This window comes from Dreissena polymorpha, chromosome 11, assembly GCF_020536995.1.
Source record: "Dreissena polymorpha isolate Duluth1 chromosome 11, UMN_Dpol_1.0, whole genome shotgun sequence".
In the NCBI taxonomy this organism is placed as follows: Eukaryota; Metazoa; Mollusca; class Bivalvia; order Myida; family Dreissenidae; genus Dreissena; species Dreissena polymorpha.
The window spans coordinates 40,777,891-40,798,934 of NC_068365.1; the positions used below are offsets into that span (position 1 = coordinate 40,777,891).

A 21,044-nucleotide genomic window follows, 5' to 3' on the forward strand; every position below is an offset into this window, starting at 1 on the left:
AATGGAGCCTATTTTGTGAACACTTTAAAAATCTTCTTGTCCATAACCATTGTGCCTAGGGCTACCAACATTGTGCCTAGGGCTACCAAATTTGGTATGTATAGACATCTAATAAACTTCTACCACATTTTTTCAAATAATGCCTCTGGGTCAACTTTGACCCTGCACCTGGGGATCACAAAATTGAATAAACGCTTATAAAGCGCCTATTTTGTGAAATCTTTAAAAAAAATCTTATTGTCAAAAACCATTCGGACTATTGCTACCAAATTTGATATGCAGTAACATCATTCTTATAGTCCTCTTATACCAAGTTTGTTCAAATTATGCCCTTTGGGTCAAATTTGACCCGCGGGTCACAAAATTGAACATTATATACGCTCATATCTTGCTTATTTTGTTAAAACTTTTAAAATATTCTTGTCCTTAACTCTAGGACCTAGGGCTACCACATTTTGTATGTAGTGAGATATAGTAGTCATCTTCAAAGTTTGCTCAAATTATGTCCCTGAGGTTAAATTTGACCCAGCCCAGAGGGTCACAAAAGTGTACATGTGCTTAAATAGGGCCTATATTTAAGTATTTACACATGCCAAGAATATTTGTTTCAGCCTTTTCTTCAGCAGTGGAGTGATACAGGGCTATCATGGCCCTCTTGTTTGTTATTTGTGGAGATTTCATGCTTGTCAGGAGACGCCTGCCCACCGACACTTTCAGAGCTGCCATCACCGACACTGGTGTCATCAGCATGTGACCTGGCATAAATGAAATATATAAATCTTATACATATTTATTTATTTATTTATATATTGTATAGTTTAATGATCTTGTTGTGGCATTGTAGATATGGTGCCTGCCTAGCCATTGGGTTTGATCCCTACTTGGGGAGGGTTCTCATGATCTTTACAAAAACACTATGTACTGGTTCTTCCCAGAAAACAGACTTGAGAGTATCTCAATAAGCCTGGATGCTAAAATGAATAAGTTTATTATTATACATACATTAATCTTAATGTTAATTTGAATGGTTTTCAATAAAGTTAATATTAATTTCCTAGTCCTACCACATAAAGTATGTTATGTTTTGTTCTCACAAAAACAATTCACGTCCATATTAAAAAAGTGGTTGTTAATCTTAAGAATCTTTGAACTAGAGGCATGTTACTGTTGAGTTAAAATTATATCTACATAAATATTATACATAAATGCCAAACCCTATAAAGAACAAATAGCCAATTTTGGAGACGATATATATTGATATCATTACCCATGAAATCATTCAATCTGATCCCTGGAATTACTCTAACTCGGTGGACTTGAAGAATCATTATGACTGATCAGCACTTTCAGACACCTATTAAAAAGTAATAGCAAGATGTAAATGCATGTTTCTTTTATATAAATACAACACCAAACAAATATGCTGATTAAATGCAAATAACAATACAGTTTAAATTCAAAGGAGGTACTTCATACTCAAATTCAAATAACCAAGTGCCTAAGTGATAAGCTAGAAATAAAGGTTTGATGTTTTGAAATGTTATTGAATAATATTGCTGCATACATGTATGAATATGCATGATCTGAGTGTCATATAACAATATTTTTTTTAACTGTTGTTGTTTTTTGCACTATTTTGTAATGAAAAGTTTGAGTAAAAATGCATGGTCTATAATTAATTAATTTTGATTGCATATATTATTATGCCCCCCTTTGAAGAAGAGGGGGTATATTGTTTTGCACAAGATTGTCTGTCGTTCTGTCCGGTTACCGGATGATAACTCAAGAACGCTTAGGCGTAGGATCATTAAACTTCATAGGTACATTGATCATTACTGGCGGATGACCCCTATTGATTTTCACGTCACTAGGTCAAAGGTCAAGGTCACAGTTACTCAAAATAGTAAAATGGTTTCCGGATGATAACTCAAGAATGCTTAGGCCTTGGATCATGAAACGTCATAAGTACATTGATTATAACTGGCAGATGGCCCCTGTTGATTTTCAGGTCACTAGGTCAAAGGTCAAGGTCACAGTGACTTAAAACAGTAAAATGGTTTCTGGATGATAACCCAAGAATGCATACGCCTAGGATCATGAAACTTCATGCCGACATTGATCATGACTGGCAGATGACCCCTATTGATTTTCAGGTCACTAGGTCAAAGGTCAAGGTCACAGTGACTCAAACAGTAAAATAGTGTCAGGATGATAATTCAAGAATGCTTATGCCTTGGATCATGAAACTGCACAGGTAAAATGATAATGACTGGCAGATAAAATCTATTGATTTTCAGCTCACTAGGTCAAAGGTCAAGGTCACAGTGACTTAAAAAGTAAAATGGTTTCCAGACGATAACTCAAGAACACTTACGCCTAGGATCATTACACTTCATAGGTACATTGATAATGACTGGCAGATGACCCCTATTAATTCTCAGGTCACTAGGTCAAAGGTCAAGGTCACAGTGACTCAGTAAAATGGTTTCCGGATGATAACTCAAGAAGTATTAGGCCTAGGATCATGAAACTTTATAGGTACATTGATCATGACTGGCAGATGACCCCTATTAATTTTCAGGTCACTAGATCAAAGGTCAAGGTCACAGTGACAAAAAACGTATTCACACAATGGCTGCCACTACAATTGACAGACCATATGGGGGGCATGCATTTTTTCCAAACAGCCCTTGTTTATATTATATTCAGATACTGTGAAAAGCATGAGATGCATAAATAATTTAAAACGTGTTGAAAGGCTGAAATGGCAATTCATCACCTTCTAAGAGATTTACATGTCTTTACTTTCTAGATAGAAATGATCTTTTTCCCGTGGTATTTTGTTGGCACCTTGTTCCTGTTCATGGAGTTTGGGCCATTTCTATCCACCAATAATTAGAGCATACCCTGGTGTATCTACAACATCAATATACGCACAAGGGTTTAAATAAATACTGAAAAAAATAAATTAAATTTATTAACAGCCAGCACACCTTAAATTTGCCATAGTGATACATGAAAAATGCTAGTTTGTGTGTAACATGGCCACAAATTTAATATGTTACAGTGGGGCAGGGTGTTGGTGTTGTATCTACTGTAAGTGTACCAAGCAATATAGATTGAAAAAATAGTTCAATGTTGTTTAAATAAGAACACGTTTTCATTATAAATGGCATTTAATTTTATTATAATACAATTTTGGGCATTCATCGAATAGAAGAAATGATTGTTGGTATTTACACTGGTCTGTTCTGGTAACATAAATATTCAATGACAGTCTGCTCAAATTAATCATTCACGTTTGTGATAAGCAAATCATGGTGTAAAATGTCAACACATTAGGCCATATTAAATCAAATTCATTTTTTTACCGATTAATACTAAATAAAATGTTCATAATAATACTGCTTGCCATCTACATGGTGTAATACTCCTACAAATACGATATTTATGTACATCGACATATAAGATATCGATACAATAATGATACCTACCCGTTTGGCGTTGCATCTTGCCTGCTTATAGCTCTAATCCATGCGGTTTTCGTGGCATGATTTCTAGGCATTTTGTGCAGTGTTACATGCTTGCCATATATGCCATATTGTCCCACATCAGGCCTTTACCTTGCCAGTTTGGAAAAAATCATATAATTTATAGTTATATACTTTGTAAGGTTATTATAGAATAAACTTCATATATAATAACCATTTGGCACTTCTTTCTTAAAAAAACATAACAAAAAAAAGACAACAATGGAAATTGGATTTTTTTTTTGTTCAATATTTGTTTGGACTCTGGTACCTTTTAGGGCAATTTTTACATAGCATAAAACCCCCTGATATAATATAAAGTAACTGTTCAATAATGTATATGTATCATTTTATTGCTACAGTAGCCAAAATAATACATGTTTTCAGAATTATTGATTTATAAACATGAGTAATGAAGTATTTTGACTGTCACTACATGACATGTCTATAAATAGAAACTGAGTTCCCGGGGACCGTTTCAATAAGCTCTTGTAAGTATGTTACGACTCGTAAACCAGTTGCGATTATCGCAACTTGCCATTTTGCGTTTCAATAAACTTTCGCAACTTACGATATCGTAGAATTCTCTCGTAAGTCTACGAGACGTAAGAAGCAGTCGTAGTTACGTCGAAAACAAAATGGACACCGCGTATGTTGTGCATTTAGACGCCGAATAAGAAGCTTTTGGCTCCGTCTTTTTATCGACGACAATACAGAGGAAGTAAACATGTTGTTTTTTATCCCTTGATTACTTTCTGCAAAATATTTAACGTTGGAATCAATATGTCAGTTACTGCCCTTTGTTTATATTCGATAACGATGAATAAATCAAAATAAATTGCAATTTATCATACATGAAAACCCTATGTGTTTATTATGTGTGTGATTCAATTATATTGTTCAACAGCAGTTGAAGTATATGCGCTTTCCGCCGCTCGAATTATTGTGCAATGATTAATTTTGCTGTAAGCTTTTATCCATTGCAATTTGCATGTGATTTCGGAAGTTTTTTTGTTCGGATAAGTACTCAATGGAGCCTTGTTTTTTATTGGTAAATGTTTGTTATCAACGCTATACAACTCGTTACAATCTATTCCTTTTCTTTGTATTATGTTTATTTAATATTCTGTCAGAACGATACATGCATTGCTAAATTATGTTGGATTGTAAAATGTGCCCAGTTAGGCAACTGTTAGCCTACATGTGAACCAAACCTTCAACCACAAAACACCAAAGTGATGATCATCATGAAATAACAAATCAGTTACTGAGTTATCAAAATATCTTGTTGTTCTTGAATACACATACACAACAGTAACATATTATAGTATTTTCATTACATTAGAAGACTAGTATTATTCACTTTTTCATATTGTACTACACCAACAGGTACTCATCACTGATATCAGTTAAAGATTTTTGGCCAAAGGAAACATCTATTCCAAGCTGACAGATCTTCATGGAATCAGCAGATCATCTTTAGTTATTTGACATGCCTTCACGAGTTCAATCAGCAAACATATGATTGGTAAATGTCTTTATTTCTATAATCAATTACTCAATCATGATTTTAAACTGTTGTAGAAAAAATGTTATTTATTTAAAAACATCATGTCTTACTTATAGGATCTGGCACGAGTTGTCATATCATACCATATTTCATTAAACGAGTTAAGGAATTTTGTAAGAAAACGAGCCTTTGGCAAGCTTACTAATGAATTTCCTGGACGAGTTAAATAAAATATGGTACATGTATGATACGACAACGAGTGTGAGATCTTTTTTTATCACATGCTTTTAAATGAGCAAATTAAATAAATATTAACGCAAACATAATGATAAATCCCAAATGTTGTTTACATTTCGTGGCATCAATTGACGTTGCAACGTCATTTTGGTGAAATAACAAAATGCGATTGGTCAATAAACGAAAACTAAGCCAATGAAAACGCTTAAAAAGTATATTACACATGTGTAACAGGGTATAGCATGTGATAAAATCTCATATAGATTTTGGGTCAAATAATTAAAGTTAAAATTATTTTTCATTTTACAGGGATGGTACAATCATAATTTATTTACTTTTCATCTTTTTTTATTCCTATTTGTTTTTTTTATTTGATACATAAACTATATGTGAATAAAAAATCAATAGATGATGAAAACTTGAGCACAGTAAATAAATTAAAATTTAAACACAGTTAATCAAATCATGTATATAAATGCTTTATCATGTACTGTTAATTTTAAACACATGATACATTCCATAGGTTTCCAGTCCGTGTACAACAACAAACTTGCATGAAGGTTGGATTCTGCCACAAGGCCCGGGAGCAGTGGATGGGACTCTCATACCCATAATACTGAATACGTTATATTACACACATGCAGTTGAACACAGCGGGAACTCTTGAAGAAAAAAATGTGTATTTTTTTTATTCGAACTTAAATGTAAAATATATATTTAATTTTAGCTCGACTATACCTTGAATGATGAGCTGTGTATAAAATTATGGTAAACATGCAACATCCTTATATCACTGTTTCTATTACATATTTTCATTAAAAGCACTTATGTATTCAGGGTCATTATGTCATTGTGAGGTCACTGACCAAGTTGCTTATCTCTGACCTGCATTTAGCTTAATAATGCCCCTTTTGTACTTAAAATGTTCCACTTAAATTGTGTGTACAGCTACTCCATATCCCTATATTTTCCACAGATATTGAAATAATCCTTCACATATGAAGTCAGATTGTTTTTAAATCATATAAATAATATTTCTTTGGGTCATTGTTATAACCACTACAAATATTTACTGTTGTTGCGAATAAAGTTGTTAAAACTGTTTAAACTCGATGTTGTGTTAGTGAATCTTTAAGAGAAGAAGCTTCTTGAATAATGTCACTTTAGCTTCTTACTTCACAATCTTTTTGTTCAACATGTAATTAAATACACTTTAAATTATAAAGTGGATTGCAATAAAGAGAACGCAGAAGAAGCGCTTACATTTGTACTTAAAAAGAAATTTAAGAATGATGTTTGAAGTTGTCAGCATTTTCATGGTGAACATTTTGATTGTATGGCCCCAATGGAAAAAATAATTTTTTACTAATTTGAATTTTAGCAAACACCTAATAATGCTTTTAAGAATGAGTTATTTTGTTTCTAAAGTAAAAATATGTCCTAACCTAGAAAAGATACACTTTAAACATTTTATAAATTAAAAAGATGTACTTAAAACTCCACTGTCTAAGAAAAAGTGGATTATTTAAAAAAAAGAAAAAGAAAAATACACTTTCGAATTTAAAGAACATGAAAAAAGGCTTCATCTGTTTCTAATTAATTAATGCAATAAAGTGTACTCTTTAGAAAATGCAGAGATTCGCTTAAACAAGTGCAGATAAAATGCAATTTTTTAAGTGCATTTTGGTAAAAAGCACATTTCATTTTCAGAAGGGTTACTGCTGATGCAGATATTAGAAACAATGATATGACACAATTTGAGATTCCAGTATTTCTTCATTATTCTAGGAACACACTGTTATGTGAAGTTGGAATAAGACATCAATTTGAAAATAAACAGTGTTTTTTCAACACTGCAGTACATGCAGTTTAACCTGTTATTAATTTGTACAAAATATAAGTAAAATAGACACTATTGCATATATAATTGTATCATTTTAATTGATTTCACTGGGTGTTTAATTTGATTTTTCTTAAATCCTAAAAAAATGAAACCCTGTGTGGATGTGTGCCTGCACACAGTTTAAAAATACAATGAAAATAATAAAAATACCATCACTGTTAAACATTAGAAAAGTACAAATAATACAAAAGTATACACAGTATTTAACAAAAATACATTCAGAGCATGAAATGAATTTGCATATGCAAGTATCTATTTTACTTATAATTTTGTCAAATAAATAAACACAATAGGAAAAAAGCACATTATAATTGTTGAAAATATGTTATATTCCAACTTCACATAGTGTCACTGTGTATAATTTAACATTACAGTTTTATATTGAACTGGATGGGTAGCTATATTTTGAAATAATAGTAATACAAAATGCATTTTGTCAACCATAAGTAAACCATTTTAGGACTACTGCTCATAAATAGGCGTTGGTACATGTATGTATATGAAAATGTAATTAATGCAAATTTAATACACTTGCGTGTACTTTTTCAGTTTGTTTATTCCAAAAAGTTAATTAAATTATTTGAAAATATACTTAAAACACAATTAAAATGCACTTATGGTTACCTACTTATTTTCTGATGAAGTGCATTTTTCACAAGGAGAAATAATTTTTTTAATACACAAAAATGAATGTATGCAGGAAACATGCAGGTAAAACAAGAAATGTGTTTGTCGGAAACACTATGTTACCTTCTGCGCCACTTTTATGCTCCCCCCAAAATTTTTTGGGGGAGCATATAGTCGCCGCTTCGTCTGTCCGTCCGTCCGTGTACAATTTTTGTCCGGGCTATTTCTCAGCAACTAATGACCTGAATTCAATGAAACTTTATGGGAAGCTTCACTACCAAGAGGAGATGTGCATATTATCAGCGGGTTCTGGTCGGATGATTTTTCACAGAGTTATGGCCCTTTGAAATTTTACATTAAGTGTACATATAGTGCAATTCTTGTCCGGCTATTTCTCAGCAACTAATGACCGGAATTCAATGAAACTTTATGGGAAGCTTCACTACCAAAAGGAGATGTGCATATATATTGAAATTTTATATATAAATATTCTTGTCCCCCCAACTACTGTGCCCTAAAGACGTTTCCTTTTATCTGAATATATAGTGCAATATTGTGACACAAAAAACCTTTGGGGAGCATCACCCGTCTCCGACGGTTTCTTGTTTTTACCTTTGACCTTGAAGGATGACCTTGACCTTTCACCACTCAAAATGTGCAGCTCCATGAGAAACACATGCATGCCAAATATAAAGTTGCTATCTTCAATATTGCAAAAGTTATGGCAAAATGTTAAAGTTGGAGCAAACAAACCAACAGACAGACAGACCAACCGACAGAAAGGGCAAAAACAATATGCCCCCCACTATAGTGGTGGGGGACATAAAAATTATGTTAAAAGTATATTATTTTTCTGCATGTCAAGTTTATTAACATGATCATTAAACACAGACAAATATGGTGCAAATACCCTACATTTCATTTGTCAAGACCTTTTTTTGTTGGAGTTTAAAAGGCAACATAGTGACTGTAATTTAGGAACAGTTACTGAGGCTTGATTGGCCATTTACAGCTCGGGTACTACTTACATGTACCGCTGGTATTCTTAAGTATACTTACATGTACCCCGGGTACGGTAAATATACTAAAACATACCCGGGAATTTTAACGCTAAATCGGTAGTTGTCTGCTATTTTTTTTATAAATTATGTTCACATTCATGTCAAATTTTCTGTACAATGGCCTCTATATTATCAAAACTCTTACTCAAAAAGCATGTTGATACAGTTTGTTTTTAAAGATTAGTTTGTTGAAGATAAGCAATATCGTTTTAGGGTAATCGGTGACCCGGGGTACATTTAAGTATACTTAAGAGTACCCAAGGTACATGTAAGAAGTAACCGAGCCGACAATGTCCAATCAAGCGTTACTGAGAGAGTTGGATGTGCATGGAGATAAACCATGTTTTATGAAGCAAAAAAATGAGTAACACATATTGTAACTGTTTTAATATGTAACTACATGTATTACAGAATCATCAATGATAATATGCACTTTTGAATAAATTAAAGCTTAATTGTCAGATTTTTTTTAAGGTCACAGTGACCTTAGACCTTGTTACCCAAAAATGGGTGTGGCATGTAGAACTCATCAAGGTACATCTACATATGAAGTTAAAAAGTTGCAGGTGGAAGCACTTTGATTTTGCTCTTGATTTTAGAGCAAAATGTCAAAGTTTTAGCACGATGCGGAAGGCAGACAGTGGGCGACAAGCTGGCTATGACAATACCTTGGGTAAAAAGGTTGCCCTGGAATATTACATAATTATAGTGTCTGTCTAGCTACTTTTATCAGAAGGTCCCACTTTGATCCCCACTGGCAATGAGGGAGGGTCCTCAAGATCATCTCTGAAGACACAAAGTATTGGTTCTACTTGGGAAATAGACTCCAGTGTCTTGATAAGCATCATACTTTTTCAGGAATCAAGCTTTAATACAAAGAGTTAAATAAATATTTATATGTGAAAGTGTATGATATTAATGTGAAAATACTGAGCAAAAGCCAAGGATTGAATCCACGACCTCCAGAGTGGTAGTCAGACACTAACCGCTTCGCTAAAGAGCTAGCCCAACAGCCTTAGTGACCTTATTTCACTACACTCCTCCCCCTTTTAATGTTTCAAGGCCCAGACACGCTCGCTACAGCATGTCTTGCATCTGCATGGCCCTCCCAGAAACCATTAAACAGCTCAGACCCAGTCCCGCATTCACAGTTCGTTTTTTGAGTCTTCGCCATTAATGTGAAAATACTGAGCTCAAGCCGGGCATATAACCCACGACCTCCAGAGTGGTAGTCAGACACTTTAACCGCGTCGCTAAAGAGTTAGCCCAACAGCAAGGCTGTTGGAAGTGACCTTATTTCACTACAATATGTTAATAAAATAAACACTGCACAATTATTTTTTTTACCTGTATACAAGTACCATTCCAATCTTGGCAGATAGTGAACTACTTTAAAAGCACCATAACTATGAAACACTTATATAAGGCATATCGCAGTGTTCCACAGAAATGATGCCGTTGATAATTCAGCATGATGATTAGACATTTCTAAATTCCATTTCCACTAACGTCAACGACGTTAGTAACAATTCCAGTGAGTTCATGGACTTTGCACACAGTAAAAAACAACACTATTCCACTGTAACACGGTACAAAAGATTGATTTATGCAATCGTCTATTGATCCCGTGTGAGCCATCTCGCTCTCTGTTCAATGTTTGTTATATGTGCTTTTTCTCAAATATTCGCAACACATTACGAAAACAACACGGTGTAAACACCCTACCGGATGTTGACAGTTTGAATATAACCCCAAAGTAAACCAAATGTACAATAAAGAAATCGTAGATTGCGAGAGCGATTTACGAGGACATTTACGAGGGGGTTATTGAAACGGTTTACGAGAATCGTAAATCCAATCGCAACTACCCGAGTTACGATATCGTTATATTTACGATACGATATCTTATTGAAACGGTCCCCCGGGAAAGAGACACTTTCTGACCTTGTTTGCATTTGTGTGGTTGTCAGATTACTGTACAGTGCAATATATTTTATAAATAAACAAATAAAAACTTATATAAAATAGATACTCTTTAAATAGCTATAGTTGGATTTTAAGAAGTTTTCAAACGTATGTATGCTATTAATTGAGAAATTTCAAAACATTGTATAAATAAGTTCTCTTAAAAGATTTAAGTTGTTGTGCCTTGTGGTTGGATTGTAAGAAGTGTTCAAAGGTAGGGGATAATTTTAATAATTAATTTTAGCATTATGCGGTTGTTATTGGTTTTGTGAGAAAATAGATAAAAACGCATCAATATTTTTTGTTTGAAGTAATATTTTTCTTGATATAGAAAATTAAACACTTTAAAAATACAAATTAAGTCGTATACATTGCACATGTAGGAAGTATCAGTACATTGTTATCACATGGGTACCTGTGTAGGAAATCAATTATTGCTGTGTATAGTAACATTCATAATGTACACATGTTGATTGAACTGTGCGATTGTTTTCTATTGTGTAATTGTTTCCATCTGTGTAATTTTGCAACTCTTCATTTCTAACTCACCACAGTCACATTTCAACATGGTAAACTTCTACACAATAACACTGATACTGAAGTTTATTGTCGCACTTAACTATTTTTTTATTGGAATGTATGCATATATTTTAGATGTGTAAAGGCATATTTATAGCAACATATGAGTAATACAATATCACTGCAGTATGTTTAATAAGATTATTTAACATTTACAGTAATTCAATATCTTGATGTTACTCTGTTTTGCAGTATACAAGTGTGCTGTGAGTCCCACAGGGGACAGGCTGTACATAACCATCATCAGCTACCCATACAAGCTTCTCACCCTGGCCAGGGATGGCACACTCCTGGCTACATACTCAGACCCAGCACTAGTGCCCCCATCTGGTCTACATGTGACCCCTGCAGGCCAGGTGCTGGTCTGTGGACACCTGTACCACACTGTACTACAGGTGGGCTGGGAGGGGCAGAGTAAGCTGACTACGCTGGCTACTCGGGAGGATGGAGTGTGGTGGCCAGAGGCAGTCTGCTACAGCAGCACCACATCATCCATCATTGTGGGACAGGACTGGGACGACAACATCCTGGTGTTCAGAGTGGAATAGTGTGTACATGTATGTATTAGTTGTTGAAATTAGTGATTAGTATTTTAATTACAATGTGTTGTTTAGCATACGAACATAGTAGTGTGTGATGTTACAATACAACATTGTTTGTGTAGTTAAAGATACAAATAATTTATGTGCACATATTGTTATCTGATTATACAATGTGAGGGTTTTTGTTGGAACATTAGATGTAATGCATATTATGTTATTGTTGTCATAACATTTGTGTAATTATGGTCTTAAAATTTAATTCTTGTAAACTTCGCATGAAAAAAACAAAGCATTTCAACTGAAAATTTAATATTTGTACAAAGATGCACATGTACATAGCAACTGAGGCTATTTTTAGACTTTCATTTCTATAAAACATGCCATGTAAGAAATGTATATGGATGAATATTTTTTAAATAAATTATGAAATTGTTTAAGTAATCTTTGGAGGAGTATATATTGATATTTTACGCAATGTTTACAGAAAGGTAACACTTAATGTGAGATTTATTAATTTGCCATATTTTATGATGTTGAACATGTCTTATTGATTTTTATTACATTTACATAAATATGTGTGAGTCCTAAATATACATACAAGAAATAAATCAAGCTATTCTGCTGCTCCAGTTGCTGCTGGGTCGGGACAACGATGCTGAGGATGTGGGGGACAAGCATGACGCAGAAGGTAAAAGAGACGCTTTGTCAGGCCTTTTCTTGGTCACTTTGGGAAAAAATGCAATTTTGGGATTTTTTATTTGTTTCGTGCTAAAAGTCCATTGATTTGGGAAAACACATTTAATATAAGTATTTATAATACTTCAAATTATAGGAATAAAATCCTATTATAATAGTTATAAACTTTGTTAGATCTAATTGAAACATAATTGAGATAAGATTTTCATAAGGAACAGCATATAACACGCTTTGGGTATGGGTCCGTTTAACAGACCCATAAATACTCAAGGAAAAGCCCTGCTTGTGTATTTCCTGTTTATTAAGATGAGGTGGAAAAGAATGGTATGAATTAACAAAAGGTAAAATATCCTTTTAAATTGTTTGTTTATTGTAAAATCATATATATTCGTCCGCATGTTATTTTGTGGTTCAAAAAAGCTTTTCATGGACGTGGTAGTTAATGCATGACTTTCTCAGTTTGAAAACAATAAATATGGAATTTGTGTAAGTTATTTTCCAGTGTGTTTGTATTTAATTTGTGGATCGTTCAACCCTTAAAATCAATAAAAAATAATGTGCCGCGAATAATAGTGTTTTTGCAGTGTATAAATAAGTGAAGTGGACGAGAATGATATGATATGATTTCACAGAAGGTAAAATGGCGTCTATTCTTGTGTATATCGTGTTTTCAGTACAACTTATTTTACTTGATGATCAATAACTCAAACCCTTCTCCAGCTCTATGCTTTCCAACTTACCGATACAGACACCTCAGAAACACAACACCGCAATAATTTCTGTCATTCCCATGCAGGCCTTGAGTTTTTGTAAAGCTGTGAGATATTTAATTAAACCTATTTGATTGGAATCTATTCCATCTAATGCCGTATAGAGTCTGTTTGCGAGGAGGTATTAAGTTATCATTGTGTATACAGTGTTGTTTTTTTAGTCATAACAGGCCCCATCACAAAGGAGCATGATTTACATAAAACCACCATTTTTTCACGGGATATTATGCGTTCTTGTTAGTTTCATGGAATAAATGCGTTTTGCTTCATGGAGTTAACGAGTATTGAAAAGTGTAAAGAAAAATAATTAAATTGGAAAATTTGTATGGGAAAATAATTAAAACAAGCAAATCCGTTGAATTGATAGCACACGCCAATATGCTTCTGGACACAAAAGTATTATATTTGACACTCAAAACAACAATGTTTCAAGATACAAAGGGCCAAAACTCCATTATTAACAGATGGTGTACATTGCCATTTGGCGTGCATCATCCTCTTATCCATATATATTCTCATTTCATGTTTCAATAAAATCTGCCAAAGCGCTTCAAAAATATGGCTCCGGACACACAAAAAGCATTTTCAAGATACAAAGGGCCATAACTCTATTATTAACTAATGGTGTACAATGCCATTTGGCGTGGATCATCCTCTTATCCATATGCATACTCATACCAAATTTCAATGAAATCGGCCAAAGCACTTACAAGATATGGCTCCGGACAGACGGGCGGACGAACGGAAAGACACAAAACAGTATCCCTCCGCCTATGGCAGGGGATAATAAAAAGTACAGAATCTCGTATTGAGCAACTCTAAACTCACAAATTCGCACTGAAAGAAGCTTAAACACGTTTAAATAATATTATATTTCTTCTACGATATAGCATATAAGATGTTTACAGTATATTTACTGTATTCTGTTATATAAGTTAATATTATTTGCTCTTGAAAGCCCTTTATAAATCTAAGCACCGACAATGGAAGCCATATGTCTTATCAGGCATTATTATAATAATTTTCATTGTTCAAACATTTCTACGTAAAAGATCAATCTGAAGTTTGGCATACACATTGAGGATAGATGAAAAATGATAAGGAAGTGCATATTTTTTGCGTTTTAAACAGTTCAGGTTGTCTTATAGGTTACATTATACTAAATAATAGTTTCATGTAGGGCTGTACTCTCTAAAAAAAATCATATTTTACTCGAAGCCATGTTTTACACTTTAGAATGGTGTTCTGGCTTTATCTCTTGGATATATTGGAAGGGAAAGAAAAGGTGCTCACTGCTTAATCCCTGACATATGATAAAGTTAGAGACTTAAGTACAAGTTTGACCTGAAAACAGTTACATTGCACTAGAAAATGACCGGAAAATTTAAGGTGCAAAAGAAGTAGAGTTTGATTTGAGTAAAGTTAATGTTTGGTTTTAACATGACATATCTTTTTTATTGCTTAAATTGATTCAGCTTAGAATGAACTTTTAGAAAAAGTATGGTTATGGTGGTCTCTATGTTCTAAATGTTGCATTTATTTTCTCTTTAATTTGTCGCTTTTACATTGAATTATATTGGGAAATCATTTAGTATATTGTGGCCTTTAATTAATTTAGCTTACACTAACAAGGGAGAGAACTGTCAATATGTACCAGCAGTGAGTTGTTGCCATTAAATTGTTTCATATTTTATTAATTTGTAATATTTCTTACAACTTTTATGACATGATGGCTTACTTTGGAACTGTTGTCTAGTGTGAATTTAAACAGAGTTTAACACCAAAGACCTGTAAAGGCATGGTAAAAATGGTGTGTGTGTTTTTGTAACTTTGGGAATACATTAATATGAAGTTGTTGCCTCCCATTTATTATTATCCCCTGCCATAGGTGGATAGATATTGTTTTGGCGTTGTCTGTCCGTCTGTCTTTCCGTCCGTCCATTCGTTCGGAGCCATATCTTGGAAGTGCTTTAGCGGATTGCATTGAAACTTGGTATGAGTATATATATTGATAAGAGAATGATGCACGCCAAACGGCATTGTACACCATATGTAAATAACAGAGTTATGGCCCTTTGTATTTTGAAAAAATGCTTTTTTGAGTGATAAATATAACACTTTTGTGTCCAGAAGCATATTCGCCGGGATATCAATTGGACGAATTTGCTTGTTGAAACTTGTATTAACTGTAAAACCTCTGTTAAACAATTGTAAAAGTTAACCGATAATGATTATGAGTACAATAAACAATTTATTATTTTTAACTAGATGATTGTCCATTCTTTTTTGCGGTTATGCAGGAAAAAAACTGGCTAAAAACATCAATGAGCCACACTGTGAAATAATAGGGCTTAATGCATGTGCTTAGATTGTAGTCCCAGATTAGCCTGTGCAGTCGGCACAGGCTACTTAGGGACAACAATTACCTCTTTAAAGGTATGTTTTGTTGAAAATAAGTATCTTCTTTTGTGAACATCCAGTATCGTCAGAAAGTGTCCTCCCTGATTTGCTTATGTGGATTTCACATGCTAATCTGGGACGAAAGCTTCTAATATTGATGAGCGGCAATTTGGCTTATAAAATTACACTGAAAGTTATAGTAAGAATAATAATTATGAATTTACAGGTTATTAAAGCATTAGCCAACACTTTTAATGTTTTAATATGAAATGGTTAAACTGCATTAATTTTCATTAATTGCTATTTAGGACAAGGCACTAATGAAATTCCAATTTAGAAATTTAGATAATTATGTTTTGCTGTTGAAAACCTTCACATCCAATCAAGAGGCATATATGCAGTGTATTATACATTGTAATATAAAAATGTGTTACAAGTTCATATCCCCCACTCTAGTGTTGTTGTTTTCAGGAGAGCACTAGCATTGATATTGAGTTGGCAAAGCAACAGCACCAGTCTGGCCTGCAGAAACCCCTATACAAAACAATCCTTTTCCTCCCCTGATCCCTAGCTCCTCCCACTGGACCTCCGGCTTCAAAGGGTCAGCATCGTTACACAAGTCTGTTCTGCAATAAATCCTCAGCACGTCAAGTTTTCACGCGCTGTTATGAACAACCAAAATGTCCGCGTCGAGATTTCCCCAAGCAAGCCCGAGTAGTTTTGTTTAGCTCTTGTGCCAGAGTGGGATGAGTGTTACAGAAGCGAGACGTTATAGCAGTACTTATGGTAACGCTTACAGTTAGTTCTTGCTGTGGACATCACGAAGAATCTCACGAAGGATTAAACGTTGAATAGTTTGTTTAATTCTTTATAAGACAGCTATATATTCAGCAAGGAACGAGAGAAAAAAAGGAACAATTGAAATGATTCATTCAGAAGTATATCTGCTGTAGATAGTTAGGACAGTAGTAGCGTTACAGACTGTCCTCAGCGCACAATATATTCATGTTGTGCACCACAGACGCAAATTCCCCCCATTATTGAAAACAAGTTGCTAAAAGTAAACACATCCGGTTATGTACTCCGAGCCCAAAGGGCATTGCATTGAATTGGGACTAAAGAAGGCTAAAAAACATGACACCAGTTTTGTTGTATGCTCCAGTACACCCTTCGACTCTCAGTCCGAAGTTAATCAGAACTCAAACTCGGCCCTTAACAATATCCGCGAGGCCAGCATATCAGCTCAGCTTCTGAGCTTCAGGTGAGACCTTACAGTGTTAGTAACTTTGTCAAAGATTGGGCTTAAATTCAGCCCCATTCCTCAAAAAGTCTAAAAAAAATTCCCACCTTTCGAAGAAGAGGGGGTATATTGCTTTGCACATGTCGGTCTGTTGGTCGCTCTGTCGGTCGGTCCATCCACCAGGTGGTTTGTGGATGATAACTCAAGAACGCTTGGGCCTAGGATCATGAAACTTCATAGGTACATTGATCATGACTCGCAGATGACCCCTATTGATTTTGAGGTCACTAGGTGAAAGGTCAAGGTCACCGTGACCCGAAATGGTAAAATGGTTTCCGGATGATAACTCAAGAACGCTTAGGCCTAGGATCTCGAAACTTGATAGGTAGATTGATCATGACTCGCAGATGACCCCTATTGATTTTCAGGTCACTAGGTCAAAGGTCAAGGTCACCGTGACCCGAAATGGTTAAATGGTTTCCGGATGATAACTCAAGAACGCTTAGGCCTAGGATCTCGAAACTTGATAGGTAGATTGATCATGACTCGCAGATGACCCCTATTGATTTTCAGGTCACTAGGTCAAAGGTCAAGGTCACATTGCCCCGAAATAGTTAAATGGTTTCCGGATGATAACTCAAGGACGCTTATGCCTAGAATCATGAAACTTAATAGGTAGATTGATCATGACTCGCAGTTGAACCCTATTGATTTTCAGGTCACTATATCAAAGGTCAAGGTCACAGTGACCCGAAATAGTTAAATGGTTTCCGGATAATAACTCAAGAACGCTTATGCCTAGGATCATGAAACTTGATAGGTACATTGATCATGACTTGCAGATGACCCCTATTGATTTTCAGGTCACTAGGTCAAAGGTCAAGGTCATGGTGACCTGAAATAGTAAAATGCTTTCCAGATGATAACTCAAGAACGCTTATGCTTAGGATCATGAAACTTCATAGGTACATTGATCATTACTCACAGATGACCCCTATCGATTTTGAGGTCACTAGGTCAAAGGTTAAGGTCACCATGACCCGAAATAGTAAAATGGTGTCCAGATGATAACTGAAGAACGCTTATTCCTAGGATCATGAAACTTGATAGGTAGATTGATCATGACTCGCAGATGACCCCTATGGATTTTAAGGTCACTAGGTCAAAGGTCAAGATCATGGTGACCTGAAATAGTAAAATGGTTTCCGGATGATAACTCAAGAACGCTTATGCCTAGGATCATGAAACTTCATAGGTACACTATTCATGACTGGCAGATGACCCCTATTGATTTTCAGGTCACAAGGTCAAAGGTCAAGGGCACAGTGACAAAAAACATATTCACACAATGGCTGTCACTCCAACGGAGAGCCCATATGGGGGGCATGCATGTTTTACAAACAGCCCTTGTTTATAAATATTTACTGGTTAAAAAATTTACAATGCATTATTTGCCAAAAAAAGTGTTTGTCTGCCAATTACGAAGTGCAAAATGACCCCCTTTCACACCTACCTGTTTACAAACAGCCCTTGTTTATAAATATTTACTGGTTAAAAAATTTACAATGCATTATTTGCCAAAAAAAGTGTTTGTCTGCCAATTACGAAGTGCAAAATGACCCCCTTTCACACCTACCGTTACCCGCAAAAAAGACCTCGTTCGTACCTACCCTTGCCTGCTCTCTGGAATGTCGACAACAATCCCCATCGGAATTCATCAATAAAGAAGTGTAAAAACACAAACAAAGAAATGTCCGCAAGTTTATTCAAACAAATTTATTTTTGACCAAAACTTCTTCTACCGCAGTCATATCTACCAGTAGCGACTTCTTGTTGTTTCGACAATGGCCCCTCAGTCTGTATGATTACAGGGTGGTAGTTTACATATAGGAGAATGGATAACATTCTCCTAGCAGAGTTTTCGTTCGTGTTTCAACATTCAACAATGGCCACCTTAATGAGAGTCTCGATTCAAAACTTTCTTGCTGCATACATTGGCTTGTTTCGCTATTTAGAAGCTGTCATTTAGGATATATGAATTATTTATTCACTAAATCTCCGCTTATGATAACAATAGTTGGAATTCAAAGGACATATACTCAATGTGAATGAAGGACTTTCTGGATCGTAACAGCTTGACACGGCAAAACTGGCATACTGATTACTGGTATTTTTAGTTATCAATATAAGTCACATTGTGCTTTATAAATTGTATTCGAGCATTTTGCGACTTATTGAATGACTTTGATACCCGATATCAACATTTCATCCGGGATTTGCAAATCACCAAGCTGTCATGAAATTCAACATTGATTATAAACTCTTTACTGGTTAGTACTCTTTCATAGTGTTAGTACTTTTTATCATTTTAAAGTTAAATGAACTGTGTCACAGTAAAAGAGACATTAAGGCGATTTTGGCCAGTTTGGATCTAGATCAGCCAGCAGTCGCTTGAAAGCTGTTTGCTTAAAAGCGTTTTTCTGACAATAACAAATAATTTAATTGGATACTGATTTGACTGTGCTTTTCCTGTGACCTGGTTCAAATAACAGAATTGTCATTAATCAAATTATTTATTTCGAACATTAATCAATTGTTTTTCTTGTCCCTCGGGATCAATTACTCCAGCACTTTCCTGTTGAGAATGGAATACTGCTAAAGGCGATGCTAGGGGCGTGAGAGATGTTGCACCTTCCAGTATCGCTCGATTGTTCATTGTCGGCTCGGGTACTACGTACATGTACCCCGGGTACTCTTAAGTATACTTACAGGTATTCCGGGTACGGTAAATATACTAAAATGTACCCGGAAAATTTAACCCTAAATCAGTCGTTGTCGACTATTTTTTTGTAATAATTATATATACACATTTATGTCAATTTTCTGTAGAATGGCCTCTATATTATTGGAACGCATACTCAGAAAGCATGTTGATGCAGTGTTTTTCGAAGAGAAGTGTGTTTAGGATAATCGGTTGCGCGTTTTACGACATTGGATTTTGGGCGCGAATACAACTCGGGTACAGTCTAATATGGACCGAGTACAATTACGTTTATTTACCGTTCCTGGGGTACATGTAAGTATACTTAGAGTACCCAGGGTACATGTAAGTATACTTAAGAGTACCCGGGGTACATGTAAGTAGTACCAGAGCTGACAATGACCAATCAAGCTCCATTATCCCTCATGAACTGACTCAAAAAAACGAGTCGGCATTATTTGACTTAATTTTTTGTTTGAAACTTGAAACTTGCTAATTTGATGAAACGCCTATTTATATAATTATATTCAATGGCGTTGTACAAAACATATATATGTACATAAAACTGATAAAAAATAAGAGGTATTGATAATATTATGCAGCATTAATTAAAGGATTAATGATCTAAATATGTGTGATATAAATAATAATGCTGTAAGAAACTTAAGCAATAAAACTATACCGGCTACACTATTAAAACACAGTAAAAGTAAAATATTATGTAATAAATTGATATAACTAGGGTTAAGACAATAATTATAATGATATTATGAGCAAATATTTTTCATTTACTAAAAGGATACGTAAAAGGATATTTCTGCACTCTGGATGTCGGATCCCACAGCTTTAAACCACTGTCACCCTTAAGGACACTTCTTTTGGGTTTTAACCTGATATACAATGATAATGTGAATTTTCTCTCACATGATGTTCATCTGTCATATTATATAAAAACTTACAGCAGTAGTAAACAACTGGACAATAATTAATGAACGCATCTTTCATTTGTCTTTGAGACTTTGATTTTGACATGGCCTAGATTTAAATATGTGACTGGACTTAACCAGCACTCTTGTAACAGAGCTAAAGTTTAAATGTACCATTGAAGATCGCCTAAATCCAGATTTGCTATTATAGACCTGTGGAAAGTTTTAAGGGTGTGACATGTAAGCAAAAATTGGTCATTACCCAGAGGCTACAACTGATCTATGACTGTATTAAAA

General features: G+C 34.6%; 1 protein-coding gene across 5 annotated transcripts in view; it reads left to right on the plus strand.

Moving 5' to 3' along the window:
* Nucleotides 1–21,044, plus strand: part of LOC127850681 (uncharacterized) — a 242,204-nt gene that overhangs the window by 187,071 nt on the left and 34,089 nt on the right. For 2 of the 5 annotated variants that reach the window (XM_052383935.1, XM_052383939.1), the window contains exons 3-5: nt 11,605–11,969; nt 12,585–12,642; nt 16,292–17,081. In XM_052383935.1, the coding sequence (XP_052239895.1) occupies nt 11,605–11,960 (356 nt within the window). In that variant the 3' untranslated portion in view covers nt 11,961–11,969; nt 12,585–12,642; nt 16,292–17,081. The remainder of the gene's footprint in view (nt 1–11,604; nt 11,970–12,584; nt 12,643–16,291; nt 17,082–21,044) is intronic. The other 3 variants (XM_052383938.1, XM_052383936.1, XM_052383937.1) reach the window with 3 other exon arrangements.